The 13423-nt window shown below is 39.4% G+C and overlaps 1 protein-coding gene across 3 annotated transcripts in view; it reads right to left on the reverse strand.

The window, feature by feature from the left end:
- Positions 1-206: 206 nt before the first annotated feature.
- Positions 207-13423, reverse strand: part of LOC127456106 (protein FAM214A-like) — a 56171-nt gene continuing 42954 nt past the window's right edge. The window contains exons 1-12 of one of the 3 annotated variants that reach the window (XM_051724438.1): positions 12225-12243; positions 11901-12085; positions 11477-11679; positions 11239-11364; positions 8608-10177; positions 7380-7505; positions 4156-4244; positions 3877-3973; positions 3462-3620; positions 3137-3205; positions 1991-2190; positions 207-1009 (exon numbers count right to left, since the gene is read on the reverse strand). In XM_051724438.1, coding sequence (XP_051580398.1) covers positions 856-1009; positions 1991-2190; positions 3137-3205; positions 3462-3620; positions 3877-3973; positions 4156-4244; positions 7380-7505; positions 8608-10177; positions 11239-11364; positions 11477-11679; positions 11901-12032 — 2925 coding nt within the window. In that variant the 5' untranslated portion in view covers positions 12033-12085; positions 12225-12243 and the 3' untranslated portion in view covers positions 207-855. Of the gene's footprint in view, positions 1010-1990; positions 2191-3136; positions 3206-3461; positions 3621-3876; positions 3974-4155; positions 4245-7379; positions 7506-8607; positions 10178-11238; positions 11365-11476; positions 11680-11900; positions 12086-12224; positions 12244-13423 lie in introns of those variants that run through there. The other 2 variants (XM_051724437.1, XM_051724436.1) reach the window with 2 other exon arrangements.

Raw genomic sequence — 13423 nt, forward strand, 5'->3', positions numbered from 1 at the left:
CCAAAATGTACACACTTCAGCAATAATTTTCCTGACTGGTCCAGTTGATTTTTCCATGTCCAGGCCTTCCGATCACATTTTTAACATTCCCTGATATTTCCAGGTTTTCCATGACCACGGGAACCATGTGAATGGTTGTTTCTATTTTGTAAATTGTTGAAAAAGGAACCCAAAGACATGCACGTTTACAGAACATTTTTTAGATATAATATATACTTTTTTTATTTAATATCTGAATTTGAAAGACAAAAATACATGGTATGATTGAAACATATTTTGTACTATGTCAATGTTTTGCACAACAGGCATCACATGTGCAGTAAATGAAAGTTCAATTTAAATATTAAATAACTGAAGAAAAAAAAAAGGAAATATGTAAACACTAATCTAGTAAGATATTTGTTTTTCTATTGCAACATTTCCGATTAAAGTTGTTTGGTAACAGTACAAAGAAAGAAATCCTTGAACAAAACACATTTTTGTTCCAGTTGTGGTGGAAAACACAGTGCTCTTCAAACATCATTTGCAGTTATTCAGTTAATAGTCTTTTCTTTAAAAAATGGTCCATGGATTTAGTTTTTCTGCAACAAGTTTTCTCGAACCATGCCGAACATCTGGGAATAAGCTTGCAACTAAATCAAAATTCTCAACCATCTGTTGTTTTAAACCTAATAACATCTGAACAGATGGTTTAATTGTGAGTATTTTTTTTTTTTTTAAGGAAAGGGGCATTAATGTTAATAGTCCTTTCATGAATGTGTGTGTCTCTATTTTTAATTCACATACAGGCAGATGAAAGATTCTGATTTAGTAAGACCCCTATGCTGCATTAAGAATGGACTAGTTTAGATTAGATTAGCATCTTGGAGAGAAAGGGGGATTGGCAGGTGACTCTGTGAAAGACTTGAGCTCGTAGGCAGCACCACTGTCCACTTCCATGGATTTACGGGAGAAAAGGAGCCGGATGTCCCGATGGAGGTAGATCTTTCCAGATTTGGAGCTCTGAAACCTGACACAGATGAACAGAAAACACAGGACAAGAGAGAGAATGGGCAAACAGTTAATAGGTGTAAATAGTGTCATGCATAAAACAATAGATCAGACATGATAATACAGTTAAGATGAACCATTGGGTGGCAAATGTTACTGGATTATTCTGTGTCCAACCAACCAAATTTGAAATTTCAACTTTCAAATAAAAAAAAATAATAATAAAAAAAAAAATAATTCACATTTAAATTTTTATTAAAATACTTTTTCTGAAGCTAAAAATAAATGATGACAAAAGCCAAAATATTAAATTCCATGGATCAATATTTACTGTAAGTACTGTTAGTTATACATTATTTATTAGAGTGGGTCAAAATGACAATTTTCGCCGACAATTTTGGTACAAAACAACAGGTCCAATATCCTTTTAGAAACCTTCCTTTTTATATCTTCATTTTTAAGGCCCTATATGGTTAAATCCTAAATTTGCAATTAGATTACAGTAACTAATTACTTTGTAATCACATGAAATCAGAGACCCTCCCCTCGAGGTCATTACGCCAGGGTGTAAACGGTGATGTGTCTCACCATCCACATGTGATTGGATCACCCAAAACAAATCTTAATAAAAGGTAGGTGTAAACAGATCCAATGATACAAAATACTTTCTTAGTTATGAGCTCTCACGATAGTTAACTTGGATGTCATAATTTAAAATATTTAGAATGACAAGTACACTGCTTATTCAAAAAATTCCACAAAGTGACTTTTGGGGTATAGTTCAAATAAGTATACAAATTAATAAATAGGCATGTTGGGTGCCACAAATTAAAAGTCTAATGGGCTGGATGCAGCCAGCTGCTTGATGAGTAAGTGTGGCCTCAACCAACAGCTTCATGATCCTTTGATACTCTACTGGGCTACTAACCCCAATATTCTCAATTAATAAAAATACTGCAGCAAGCACTCAGTGTGACCTGCATCATGCCACAGTACTGACCTCAGGTGGACGAGGTAGCGGAGGGTTCGTCCTTGCCCCAGCACGGGCGTCTTTTTGTTGTTCTGTCCGTTGAACTCGCGTTTGACGGGGACTGAGAAAGTTCTCTGCCGCAGGAATGTCTGATGGCTGGCAGGCATTTCCCTCAGATCATACATAACCACAAACATCTTCACCACCGTCTTATTAGGGTTAAATAAGGTCTGACACACAGAAAGAGAGACAAAACAAGCGCTGATCATCAAAGATACACAACCAACCCACAACAGAAAACACACACAAATCCAGACATGTTTAGAGTCGCAGTCAGTAAACATTTAATCCAAAAGAGATGCTAATAATCTGAGTGGGCGGGAAAACCATCAAAACCTCTCGTAAAATAACTATTACAATTGACCATACAGTACACTGAGAATTCATTGAAAACAAGGAATCAGAGTGATCCTATAACAACAAACACTAATCAAAGACATCAAAGGAATTAAAAGAAAATAATCTTGAGGGTTACTTGAGGGAAAAAATGTGGGTTTCGGTAATTAACTTACAACTGAAGTAAACAGGACCAGCGTTCAAAATTAGAAATGTGCAGCTTGTATTTTTGCTGAAACGCTTCTATAATTTCTTCTGCAACAAATGTGTTTTATTAAGAGCTATGAAGTTGTCTAAATCATTATGTTTTGTGGTAGGACTTATGATCTAAGCAGATGAAGGTTAGAAAATGTTTGTACTAACTAATCTCCTGATATTTTAGAAAGTCTTGCAGCTACACTTTTAAAATAGTAAGTATCCTTCGTACAGTAAGTGCCTTACTAAACCCACAATTGTTGCCTCAGGAAACAAAAAAAAGTTACAATTATTCTGAACTTGAACTGAAAACCAAAACATTTCTTTACTGAATATCTTTTTATGTCAGGTTTTGCATTTCCTCTCTATCACCAGTAGAGGGCACACATCTCCAAACAACAGCAAGTGAAGAGAACCATGTTTATGTTGACAATCTCCTTTGTTCTCACAGTGCTGTGTCTCATGATTATTACACACCCTCACGTGCATTTGCAGTTATTACTCATATTAAAATGCGTGCCATGCCCATGACCTATACTGTATAAGCAGATATAGAATGCATTTGACATAATTAATCATTCTTACCACTTGAATGGTTCCTGAAGGGGGTACTCGATATCCCCTCTTACCGAGAGACTCCAAATTTATGACACCCTGAAGAGACCCAGTAAAATTCAGTCAAGGTAAATGCATTAATGCAATAAAGGTAATGCTTTAATGAATCTTTAGTAACATTACTGACACCTTCATAATTTAACGTTGTACTGTTTATATCACTTGATCAAAAGGAAAAAAAAGTAACAAAATCCTCTTAATAATTATTATAATACTACCTGAAGAACTTTGAATAATGTAACATCCATCACAAACACAGAAAAAGAATATATGAGACACAGGACATTCTCATTACCATGTAGGGGGAAGGTGCATTATCATCAGAGACGCTGTAGAAAGACACGTCCACAGGTAATGTCATGTGACTGGGGCAGAACGTTCCGCTGGCGCCCACCTCAGCAGTGAAGCCCTCAACATTACCCAACGGCTCCAAACGATAGTTCAGAACACACTCCTACAGACACAAAATAAAATATAATTCTGGTATTGAAGTATATACCTTCTGTTAATACTCCTCGTTTACACAATTATCTGTATACACAATTAATTATCTATCTATCTATCTATCTGTACATCTATCCGTCTGTCTGTCAGTCTTTTATGCATTATGAATTGCACATATATTTAGTCTATACATTCTTTTCAGATAGAAAAAACTCTTAATCTTTTAGGGACAGAGGGTGTTGATTATTTGCTGATTGTTCGTGTACCTCAAAGTTTCCCAAAAGGCTGAGGCTGGCGGGTGGAGCGCTGGCACTGAGGATCTGCTGCTGAGACTCATCCCAGTCTTGTGATCTTTTCAAAACCCTGCAAACACACACACACACACGGTTCTGTCAGCCATTTTGGCTTGTCTGTAGCTTTAGTTCTAGTGTTTGGGTGCACAGCAGATGGCAGTGTATGTAGAAAAGCCTCTAGAAAGGAAATGACACTGTGATATGGAACAATGGCACTAAAGCAGGAAATTAAGATAGGATAGAAGGTCATACCTCTTATTGGCAGCCCATGGCACACCTTTGCAATGAATCACAGACGTGTCTAAATCAAAATATCCTTTCTGGGATTTTCTTTGAGGAACCTATGGGGGAAAAAGAGGAAGTGAGTGAACACATTTACATCTTTGTTTTTCACTCTCAAAATATGATGGATGAAATAAACCACATGTGACCATTTGGACAACGTTTATGTTAAATCTTACTCTATTTATAGAAGTTCTCCCTTTACAAAAAAGTTAAATGGTTGAAAAGTATTATGGTACTAAATGATTACAATATTCAAGTGTCATAGTAATTACTTCAGACCATGGTACTATCATGTTTTATTGACACATACCATGGTAGTACCATTGTTTTTTTTTTTGGACATCTACCATGGAACTGCTCTTACAAAAAAAAAAAAAAAAGTTCCCTCATAGTACAAAAGTACAATGGTAGTACCATGGTATTTTTGTACTGTGAGGGAACTTTGTTGTAAGAGCAGTACCATTGTAGATGTCCAAAAAACATGTCAGTACCACGATACGAGTCTAAACAACCATGGTAATACCATAGTATGTGTCCATAAAACATGGTAGTACCATGGTACGTGCCCAAAAAAACATGGTAGTACCATGATACGTTTCCAAAAAAACATGGTTGTACCATGATATGTGTCCATAAAACATGGTAGTACCATAGTATGTGTCCATAAAACATGATAGTACCATGGTACGTGTCCAAAAAACATGATAGTACCATGGTACGTGTCCAAAAAAAACATGGTAGTACCATGGTACGTGTCCAAAAAAACATGGTAGTACCATGATACGTATCTACACAACCATGGTAATAGCATGATACGTGTCCAAAAAACACGGTAGTACCATGGTATGTGTCCATAAAACATGTTAGTACAATGGTACATGTCCAAAAAACATGGTTGTACCATGGTACGTGCCCAAAAAACATGGTAGTACCATGATATGTGTCCATAAAACATGGTAGTACCATGGTACGTGTCCATAAAACATGATAGTACCATGGTACGTGTCCAAAAAACATGGTAGTACCATGATACGTGTCCATAAAACATGGTAGTACCATGGTATGTGTCCATAAAACATGGTAGTACCATGGTACGTGTCCAAAAAAAAACATGGTAGTACCATGGTACGTGTCCAAAAAACATGGTAGTACCATGGTACCTGTCCAAAAAACATGTTAGTACCATGATACGTATCTAAACAACCATGGTAATAGCATGATACGTGTCCAAAAAAAAACATGGTAGTACCATGGTACGTGTCCAAAAAACATGGTAGTACCATGGTACCTGTCCAAAAAACATGTTAGTACCATGATACGTATCTAAACAACCATGGTAATAGCATGATACGTGTCCAAAAAACATGGTAGTACCATGGTACGCGTCCAAAAAACATGGTAGTACCATGGTACCTGTCCAAAAAACATGTTAGTACCATGATACGTATCTAAACAACCATGGTAATAGCATGATACGTGTCCAAAAAACATGGTAGTACCATGGTATGTGTCCATAAAACATGTTAGTACAAAGGTACATGTCCAAAAAACATGGTTGTACCATGGTACGTGGCCAAAAAAACATGGTAGTACCATGATATGTGTCCAAAAAACATGGTAGTACCAAGGTACACGTCCAAAAAACATGGTAGTACCATGGTACGTGTCCAAAAAAAACATGGTAGTACCATGGTACGTGTCCAAAAAAACATGGTAGTACCATGATACGTATCTACACAACCATGGTAATAGCATGATACGTGTCCAAAAAACACGGTAGTACCATGGTATGTGTCCATAAAACATGTTAGTACAATGGTACATGCCCAAAAAACATGTTAGTAGCATGATACGTATCTAAACAACCATGGTAATAGCATGATACGTGTCCAAAAAACATGGTAGTACCATGGTATGTGTCCATAAAACATGTTAGTACAAAGGTATATGTCCAAAAAACATGGTTGTACCATGGTACATGGCCAAAAAAACATGGTAGTACCATGATATGTGTCCAAAAAACATGGTAGTACCAAGGTACACGTCCAAAAAACATGGTAGTACCATGGTACGCGTCCAAAAAAACATGGTAGTACCATGGTACCTGTCCAAAAAAACATGTTAGTACCATGATACGTATCTAAACAACCATGGTAATAGCATGATACGTGTCCAAAAAACATGGTAGTAGCATGGTATGTGTCCAAAAAACATGGTAGTACCATGGTACGCGTCCAAAAAACATGGTAGTACCATGGTACGCGTCCAAAAAACATGGTAGTACCATGATATGTATCTAAACAACCATTGTAATAGCATGGTATGTGTCCGAAAAACATGGTAGTACCATGGTACGTGTCCAAAAAACATGGTAGTACCAAGGTACTCGTCCAAAAAACATGGTAGTACCATGGTACACGTCCAAAAAACATGTTAGTACCATGATACGTATCTACACAACCATGGTAATAGCATGGTACGTGTCCAAAAAACATTGTAGTACCATGGTATGTGTCCATAAAAACATGGTACTGCCATAGTATAATTTCTAAGTAATAATAAAAAAAATTAAAAAAACCTGGAGGTATCATGGTACATGTCCAAGGTATTGCCATGGTATTTTTTGGTTTGTGTCAGTTCTGGTCTTTATTTAGTCTGATCATAAAATGCTGATATAAACATTTATATCGTTTGTGACATTTAATGACAAACCTAAGTGATAATAACATCCAAATGGATCTCTAGAAAACATGAGAAGCACTCTTGTGGAGTAGAACAACCAGACTCCCACACAAGTGCTTGAGTCATACAGCACAAATCTAGTCCACAGAGTGAAGATGCCATATGTATAATTTCAAAACACTTATAGCCCAATCACTGAGAGTGTTAAAGGAAACTATTAATAAAAACTCAAGTTATAGACAGGAAGCGCCTTTATTTTGGCCCCTGATACTTCATTAGCGTGTCATCAGGGAGTGATGCATAAACTGCATAAACTCTACAAAAGACAGGATGTTGATACTGAATACCCTGAGTCTGGACAGCATTTGAGACCAATAAGAAGTGATTCAGATGTGAGTGTAGATGATTCACAGACACACACATAGACTCTGGGGCCCTTTCAATAATTGAGCAGTTGCTGTGCTCAAGCCTCTGTGTTGGGAGGGCCACTGAGGGAACTGTGCTCTTACAGGGCTAGAGAGGAGAGGCAGGCCTGTGCAGGGGTGGAAAGCTTTCGTTGCCGTTCCATCTATGGAGTGACGATTCTGTTTCTTCCAGTTACTGCGTGGCTTCAGAAGGAAGGGGGGATATCTCTGCTTTTAGAGGGGTAATAGAGAAGAGAAAGAACATTAAAACTACATCAAAGTAAAGGCTAGGGAATTGTTTTTCCGCTTGACATGCTTAGCTTTTCAAAATATACTTGTTTGACTGGGAGCCAATATGGACGTATTTGACTTAGCATGTGCACTACGACTGCTATGTGATACTATTTTAGTACAGTCTATGTGCAGACAACACAAACAGACGCGGACTCCAAGAAGTTTAGTTATTCTCTAATAACCATTCGCATGCATGAATTCAAGTGAAATGCTCCCCAGTCATTGAAGTACTGTCCACGTGTCTACAAAAACTGCGCTGCACACGGACAGTACTGCAGCACGTACTGTGCTGATGACAAAACTTGCATCACGCACATCATGCGGAAAACCAAAGTATACTTTGGCCTTTAACCATTGGGTTTCAAATAAATAGTTTCCAAACCACATGGACAAAAGGCATCTGTCAATTTCAATGACTGGAGAGCAATTCACTTGAATTCATGCATGCGAACGGTTATTAGAGAATAACAAAACATCTTGGATCAGACTAGGTGTAAATAGTTTATGAAATTTTTTTCGTCTTAACCAGGCTTGATGTGACAAGTCCAGTGACAAGCAATTTGCAAGTCCACACTGAAACCGAAAATGCTAATCAACACAACACAATTACAGTCAATCAAAACAAATCTGATGTTTAATATACAGCTATATATATAGAATTTAGAGTGTGGAGTGGACTTTTGGACCAATGAGATTTCACTGTGTCCAGGGCTGTCCTGAAGTCCTCGTTGTCAATTGTCACATCTGGTAGTGTTTTAGAAGTAGTTCTACTGACATAAACCATGCGAGGAAATGTAATTGAGCTTCAAATCATAGTCGCACTGATTGCATGACAAGGTTGACTTGCATTTTATGGATAAACAGACATATATCCTTCAAAATATCTTTGTTTGTGTTCCGCAGAAGAAGAAAGTCAAATACGAGTTTGAGATAGCGTGAGTACATGATGAGAGAACTGTCATTTTTGGGTGGAATATTTCTTTAAGGCTAAAAATGAGATATAAAAAGATTGTGAGGTAAGAGAGACATATCTACTCACCATATGACTGCTTGGGGTAGGACCAACGGAAGGACTGGGGGTGCTGTGGATAAGGTTGGCAGGTGTTCTAGAGAGAGATGCCCAGGGCTCCTGGTTCTCATCCTTCTCAGGACAGGTGGACCCAACCTGGACGTGCTTCTCTGCTACTTTCTCTTTGATTGACTCTTGTGTCTTGGAAGGCTGCAAATATCCAGTGAGTGTCAGCCCATTATCCTGATAAGAGTTTGTGTGGTCTTTCAAGGAGGTCCAGGACTCACTTTTGGTGTTCTGTTTGTGATTACTTGTCATTAACGGCTGTGATTTGTTGACGCTGAGCTCTTCAAGTTTTGGGCTGGCCACATGTAATGATCTACAAGAACAGTCTTGCTGGCTATGACTAGAGTCAGGAGATTGACAACATTTTGTTTCTTGAGAAATGTGAGGCTTTGTGCTTGCCTCACCATTGGTTATGCTAGAAGACTCATGGCTTGGTGGCGAAACAAAGCCGTCTGAATGGGCACCATGGCTTGCGCCTACCTGTTCGGTTTGAGTGGACTTTAATTTATAGGTGACATTTAGGAGACTGTAGGACTGTTGCAGTCTCTCCTGAATCAACCTTGAGATATCCTGAACTGCATCTGCAATCATAGAACCTTCAGCGGACTGATCACTTAGTACCAGACGCTTACAGGTTGACAGTTTTGGGGAAGTTTTTGATTCGTGTTCCAATTGGTCAAGCCGCTTTCTGCTTCTAGGGCTCAAGGGGGTGTCATAGAGAGAAGACCAGCTCCTCTCTGGGTTTTCTGGGCCAGTTCCATTATGAGTTTGAGGAACAGGGAAAAGGGACTCTTTGGATTTCTTTATGTGCTCCTTGTCCTGCAAGGAGCTCCAGGGTGCTTTGTGTCCTGGCGGTTTGTGAGAAGCGAAGAGGGCATCAGGGAGATGAGGAGCTGTAGGGTCGCAGAAATTTAGCCGCTGAGCAATGCGAGCGATGACTTCCTGCCTCTCCTGGAGCAGGGAGCCAATGAGGGGGTTGGTTTCACCTGAGAGGAAGCTGGGACTCGGGCTGGGGTTTGCTAAAGTGTCGGCGAGGGACAGTGATTTGAAAGCACTAACTGGTGACACCATGTTTGACGTCTTAGGGCTCTCAGCACCATTAGTACACGAGCTGTACTGTTCTGTAGGGGGGACCTCCACACCTCCATTCAGCCGAGAGTACAACCATTTGACGGGTTTTCCTGGTGGGTGAGGAGACTCTGGGTGAGGGGGACATTTACGGGTGTTAAGAGGGCTGTGGGGAGGTGGAGAAGGGCGTAGAGGCCTGGAGAATAGTGGAGACCCTGGCAGACGGAGGGAACTGTGGTTCTCTCCAGCATGGTTGATCCTCTCACCACGCTCCAAGCCTCTTTTGCCCAGGAAAGCTAGACCTGAGTGGATACTACATTTGAGTATGGGGTATTTGGGCTGGCGGGGCAAAGACTGAACCCGCACTTTGAGAGCAACATTGTGCGATATGTTTGGGACAGGGAAGGCATGTTCAGAGGGAGTCTGCGAGAAGTTCCATATCAGTTCCTCATCAGCTGCACTTATTCTGCAAAATACAGCAAAAAAGTTTGTTCACCAAAAGGGATCAGCAAACACCATAAAAGAGCTATAAGCAAATAAAAATACACTTGGAAACACATAGACACACACCTCCAAACAACAATCTATGTTCTAAAATCTAGTGAGCTACATACCTAGACAACAATTTAAGGCCTCATAAGCATGTTTCTGACACAAAGTCTGTTCCTAAGGGAAAGCAGCAACTGCCTTCTAAGGGACCGTTCAGATTGATCAAGTTCTTGAGTTAAAAAAGCTATATGCAGTGCATGGAATAGAACAGGATAAAGGTGTTTCGAGACATGTTTTTAAAAGTTTAAGTTCTTTTAACTTGACAATTGTCTTAAAATCTGGGCACCCCTGTGTGAGGTACTGAAAAAAAAAAAAAAAAAAAAAAAAAAGACAGACACGGTGCAACTGTGCAACAGTCAAAAACGTCAGTCTAGTGCATGTTTACACAGAAAAACAATTCTGACAGCACAAACGAAGGCAAAACTGCGTTCAGTGTGAACGATGCCTTGTTTTGGCCATAATCTAAAGCAGCATCACATGTATCCATCAAGGAAATCCCAAAATGCATTGTGAAAAGCTTATTGAAACATTTCCACGGTAGTGGACGAATCAAATTAAAATGCACTACTTTATTCAATATTTTTGTATGCTATGTAATTTATGCTTAATAATGCATTATATTGTTAGCATAGCGACATGCTAACATCAAACTCTATTGGAATCAGTTGCAAGTTGATTTTCTCCTGCACTTCATGTGAGGAGAGCTATTTGTGTGACACTAAGAGTTGCTGCCCGTGTACAGTGTTCCAAATTTGTCACTTACGTGGTTCTATTTAAGTTAGGATGCTGCCTTAGAAGGTAGCTGCCTACCTAGACAGCTGACAGCAAGGCAGATCAATAGGTTTTGGGCCTACAAACAGAGCTATTAAGGTACACCACAATTACAGTTCTTGATTTGTTGTGGCTAATTAAACATCATCAGAGTCATCATTCTTTCTTATCTTTGAAACAAAACCCTGCATGTTTAGCGTGTGCTACCTGTAAAGGATGTTTCTGGGTACAAGCCCATGAGAAGCACTGAGCCACGCGCTGAGCTGTGAGAAAAAGACATAGGACCGTACTGCCAAAAGCAGGGTTTTCTCCTCAATAAAGCGATCTCCACTCCTGAAATAAATATCAAAAACAAACTTAGTAAAAATTGTCACTACACTTGTGTGAAAGAAAGTGTCCACAATGCAAAGTATTAGTAGTACTTTATGTGAAGAGTATGTCTTACTGTCGGGGCACTGGTTGTAATGTCCATCTCTCCAGTAAGAGTGCATCTTGCTTTATTGCTGGGTCATTTAGGTCTGTGCCGTCTGTGGTAGGGCCTTCATCGCTATAGCAACAGTCAGGAAGAAGCATCACTTCAATCATGATGGGGATCTGATTGCGCCACAGCAACATGACTTCTGACCTTGTTCTCCTTGCCTGACGACACTATATTAGAAAGAAGATAACTTTTTTGTTCAACTTTTTATACCGTTTACTGTATTAAATGGTAATTTTGAAAATTTTCAGGAGGGAAAAACAACACAAATATCATGCACTAAATCAACCACCCTTAAGTCAATAAGGATGCTCCAAGTCATTTTAAATCGGCATGGATGTAGCTTAAGTGGATAGATTATAAAGGTGTTGAGGGAAATGGTGTAACCTACCTGTGGTATTTTGTCACTACACTCATGTTTGGTGAGGACAGGCATAGCTGACTGGGCAGGTGGGCAGTGAAGCCCTTCGGTCCGACCCTTTATGGAACATTCTGGAGTCCGCCCTTCTGTGATCAGGAGCATCAAGAACACGAGAAACTCCTCAGCATCATACTCGAAGAACTCCTCGGCTGCTTCTAAAAAGACAAAAACAAAGACATGTTTCAAACCCAGTGGGGAAGATGGTGCCAGGTGTGTGTTGGCATGCAGTCACCCTTGTTACCTGTGCTACCGGTTCTGTCTAGTATCGTGCTGTTTGTGTGTTTGTTCACTCACATAGTTTGTTCCCATCTGGTTTATGATCATCAAAGCCTACTTAATATCAGATCATCTGTTGGCTTTATAAAAAGCCAAGTATAGATCCAATGGACTAAAAATTACTAAAACGTTTTAACTAAAAATTATATCTTTGATCGCCTCCAGTTGTGTTTTAGACCAGCTCACAGCACAGTGTCAGCTCTCCTTAGGGTAACAAATGATCTCTTGTTAAAAGTAGATTCTGTTAGTTGTGTTGCACTAATTTTATTGGATATCAACACAGCTTTTGACATGATTAATCATGCTGTTCTCATAGACTGGCTCAACCAGTGTGTTGGTATTCGTGGTACGTCATGGCCCTAAGGTGGTTTACTTCTTAAGGCCAAAGTACACTTCGGGTGTCCGTATTGCGGATCGCTCCACGCACAGTATGTGACGCAAATTGCGTCATCAGCACAGCCGCGTGGCTTGACCGCGCGCCGCCTAGATTTTCTTAACCCACGCACGTGGTCCTCGGCTCTGGGCTTCGCTGACGCATGCACCGGCTATTGACTGTACTAAAAGAGTATCGTAAAGAAGTTGTAGTGGACATGCGTCAAACATGTTCATATTCACTCGCGGTCCGAATATTATACTCACAAAGGCAACGCGGTCGACCAGGCATATATCTGGGCCTTTACTTGCAAGATAGAACTTTCTCTGCTAGAACTGGAAAATTCTCATCATCTTCAGCATCAACTACATGTGGAATTCCACAAGGTTCAATTTTGGGACCAGTTTTATTTCCTTTACATATGCTTTCACTAGGCACAATATTTCAAAACATGGCATTTCTTCTCATTGTTATGCTGATGATACTCCAATATATCTGCCTTTGAAGTCCGGTGATGACCCCTCTTTTAAATCTCTTTTTTGAGTGTCTGCATGATGTTAAATGTTGGAGGGCTAAAAACGTTCTGCATTTAAATAAGAATAAATTATTTTCGGTCAAAATGGATGTGCACTGGATATTATGAACGGACTAGGCCCCCTGTCTGTTAATAGCCACACTCATGTTAAAAATCTGGGTTTGATTTTTTTCAGATTTTATTAGATTAATGCTGTTGTGAAGAGTAGTTTCTTCCATTTTAGAGCCATTGCAAAGCCAAAACTCTGCCTTTCATTTACTGACCTGGAGAAAGTAACATGCATTTACAGTATTTTATTTCACCTTGACT

This window comes from Myxocyprinus asiaticus, chromosome 18 (assembly GCF_019703515.2).
Source record: "Myxocyprinus asiaticus isolate MX2 ecotype Aquarium Trade chromosome 18, UBuf_Myxa_2, whole genome shotgun sequence".
Lineage (NCBI taxonomy): Eukaryota > Metazoa > Chordata > Actinopteri > Cypriniformes > Catostomidae > Myxocyprinus > Myxocyprinus asiaticus.